Genomic DNA, 3,484 nt, shown 5'->3' on the forward strand with positions numbered 1-3,484 from the left:
ACAACTGCTATAGGGTATCATATATAAATACTACATTATCTAGAGAAATAGTTAGACTACTAACTTCTTAAGGTATCGTAGTACTTTCTAGTAAAAAAGTGAAATCTCGTAGCTAGAGTAGAACGTGTTCGGCAGACGTAGTCGGCGTATAAACCATATGACATAATATGAAATATACTAGTGTAGATATATATAGAACCCCTGTCCTGATTACTAATTACCTTCCCGCGCGATCCGACATACTCGAGAGATAAGCGGCTTAGCGATTTCCGGGTCTTCCTTATACCTACCAACTTATCCTCTCTTGCTTTTTTCTTATCCTACATATTCCTACCAAGTCGAAACTCTCAAAATGCCTAACATAGACACACAATCTCTCTCTTCCTACGTCTCTTCCTCTCTTCCTAACGACGACGACGACCAGGAAAGAAGAGATAGTCCGCGTCAAAAAGAAACGAAGGCTAAAGCACTCCCGAAGGCTGCCTACGATAGCGGAAGTGATAAGAGGACTCGACAGTAGTTAGATCAGACGGTTAAGCCGACGGAGGAGAGGCAGACGGAGGAGAGGCAGACGGAGGAGAGGCAGACGGAGGAGAGGTAGGCAGATAGAGGTGCAGGTTAAGTTAATAATAATAAGACGAACGAAGATTCAGACCTGCCGACCAAGCGGCGTGGTCGAGACGGGGTAGTATCGGTTCAACCAAAGGGGCTACATGTTATCTATAATGGATTAGACCGACAGCTCTCTAATACAGCTTCCCCTCGACCAAGTCTCGCCGCAAGGAGACTAGGACGTACGAAAAAAGTGGCATAGAAGACCTATCCTAGTAATAAGAGACTACTAGGAAGTCAACGACCACAGAAAAAGCCTATTATTCGAAAGGCGCCTAAAGCGAGAAGACGAACGAAGGCTAGTGTAGCCGCTCTCCGAGAAATCAGGAAATACCAGAAGTCTACGGAGCTTTTAATACGCCGACTTCTATTCTTAAGGATTTGTCGAGAGATTACGATGGATTTGGCAACCAATGCTAGCAATAGTGTATACCGTTTTCAAGCTAAGGCTCTACTTTGCTTGCAGGAAGCAACGGAAGCTTTTCTTATATAGGAGTTCGAAGTCTCTAATATGCTAGCGATTTACGCAAAACGGGTAACCTTATAACAGAAGGATATGAAACTTTGTCGCTGGATTCGGAAGCGCTTCGCAGGAGAAGCGAATTCAAGTGCCGAGCTTTGATCTTACAGCAATTCGCCGACTACGTCTGCCGACCATACACTCCTAACATCGTTTTCGAGGCTAGTACTTGAAGAATTAGTACCAGATGTGTAAGATAACCCGAAAACGAGCTTCCGTAAGATGTTGTCTCCCGTACTAATCATATCTATGTAAATCTCTAGGTCTCTTGTTTACGGGCTAGGCACTGCTTATACGGTCGTTATATCAACATTTCCTATTTCCGGCGATCTCACTTTACTATTTCTCACTTCCATTGTCCAAAAACGGCAGGTGCCTACCCTACGTAGACAAAGAATCCCTCGCTTCTGATTGGTCGCGCCCCTGGACCCTGAATTCCGCCGCCTTCAAAGGTATTCCCTACTTCCAAAAAAACCTAACTTGCGACATTAACATTGGTTGTTGACCCCCCCCCTCCCGCCCCGCCCCCTACCCGCTACAACCCCTCCTAGCCTCCGCCTACTGCTCTGCCTGCTGCTCTGCCTGCTGCTCCGCCTGCTGCTCTGCCTACTACACCGCCTGCTGCTGCCATCGTTATAGCGCCGTCACTCGTAGCGCGCCGTAAGCTTTCAATCGCCAGAAAGGTACTACGAACATCTGGAAAGAGACTCCCTGGCGCAACAGGTAGGAAAGGGCTTCTATCCGCAGGTATAAAGAAAAATCAAAAAAAGAGAGGCAGTAAGTATACCTGGTCGGCAGACGTAGTCGGCACATGTAGTCGGCATATACTAACATTTCTTTTAGAGGGAGCTTTGTAGGAGATTAAAAAATGCCAGACGGAGGTTATAAACTATATCCTAAAGCTCGCGTTCGCACGTATCGTTAGGGATACTATTATCCTTTTTACCGAAGACTACCTCCCTATACGGATCCAAGCGAGCGCACTCGGCATCCTCCAGGAATAGTACGAGAGCATAGTAACGAAAGTCTTTTCGTTAGCTAATCTTCTCGCTATCTACTACAAGCGAGTTACAGTAATAGCGAAAGATCTCGAATGTCTTCGTAGGCTGCTGAAGGAGTGGAATGTCTGGCTAGACAATTACGTAGTTGCTCCCTATAGCTCTGGCCTAGTCAACCCGAGTACGATGTATAAGCCTCGATCAAAGACGAAGAAGACGAAATCGAAGCTAACTCTAAAGAAGCCGACTGCGAAGAAGAGAAAGAAGACTCCCGCGTCCTTAAGCGAAGACGAGAGCTCAGATAATCCCGATAACCCTAGCGCTTAAACGGGTACTTAAACCGGTACTAGTAGCTAGACAGACGCCAATAATTAAGATCCTCCTAGCACCGATCAGGATAATAGCGACACCGGTGGCCAGATAGACGGGAACAATCAAGATCCTCCTAGCACCGATTAGGATAATAGCGACACCGGTAGCCAGACAGACGGGAACAATTAAGATCCTCCTAGCACCGATTAGGATAATAGCGACACCGGTAGCTAGACAGACGGGAACAATCAAGATCCTCCTAGTACCGATCAGGATAATGCAGATACTAGTAGCCAGATAGACGGGAACGATCAAGATCCTCCTGGCGCCGATTAGGATAATAGGGGTTTGAACGATTCAGACGGTAAGAAGCAGGCGACTATCGTGATTTCGAGCGGTGATAAGAGCTCGGAATACGATCCAGATACTGATCCTAGCGTTCAAACTGGTCATCCTCTAGCTAATAAGGAGAATGCTCAGGACGATAATACGGTACCCCTAACGACAGAGGATAAATATCTCTAGGCTCTCCTCGATTATATTAATGCCCAAGAAGAAGAAGACGAGGAGATAGCTTCCGAGAATTCAGATTTTCCTTTTGGGCAACTAGGTATACCGCTCAGTCAAGCAGATTTTCAGTATAGCGACGAGGATATAGGTACCTAGGATCAAGATATCTCGCTTAGCCAAGACTACAATCCTTTCGATTATCCAGATTTGGAGGAGACGGGTCCTAATTCTCTCTAGGAGAGTCGACCAGATATAGAGAGAGAGGATAAAGAAGAGGAGTCGCAGTAGGAGTTTGACGAGGAGATAACAGAATTAGAGGATATAGCAAGGGCAGCGTATACGGTAGCTATAGATCAAGCGAATAATCGGGGTACGTAAGAATTCGTAGCTAGGGGAAGTATCGACAAGATACTAAGTATACTTGTAGAAGAGCCTATTACCGAACGAGACAGACTGGAGACAGAAATTTCAGCTCGCTTTATCCTTAGAGCTACTTGTTTAAGGACCCTATTATTAATAAGGACGGAGCCGG

At 46.0% G+C, this 3,484-nt stretch overlaps 1 protein-coding gene across 1 annotated transcript in view; it reads left to right on the forward strand.

The window, feature by feature from the left end:
• SEPMUDRAFT_119197 (uncharacterized protein) overlaps window positions 1-2,457 on the forward strand; it is a gene marked incomplete at both ends in the record, with an annotated part of 8,905 nt that extends 6,448 nt beyond the window's left edge. Inside the window, one exon of the mRNA XM_016901486.1 lies at window positions 2,238-2,457. Coding sequence (XP_016758786.1) covers window positions 2,238-2,457 — 220 coding nt within the window. The remainder of the gene's footprint in view (window positions 1-2,237) is intronic.
• Window positions 2,458-3,484: the final 1,027 nt, after the last annotated feature.

This window comes from Sphaerulina musiva, assembly GCF_000320565.1.
Source record: "Sphaerulina musiva SO2202 unplaced genomic scaffold SEPMUscaffold_8, whole genome shotgun sequence".
Classification (NCBI taxonomy): Eukaryota; Fungi; Ascomycota; class Dothideomycetes; order Mycosphaerellales; family Mycosphaerellaceae; genus Sphaerulina; species Sphaerulina musiva.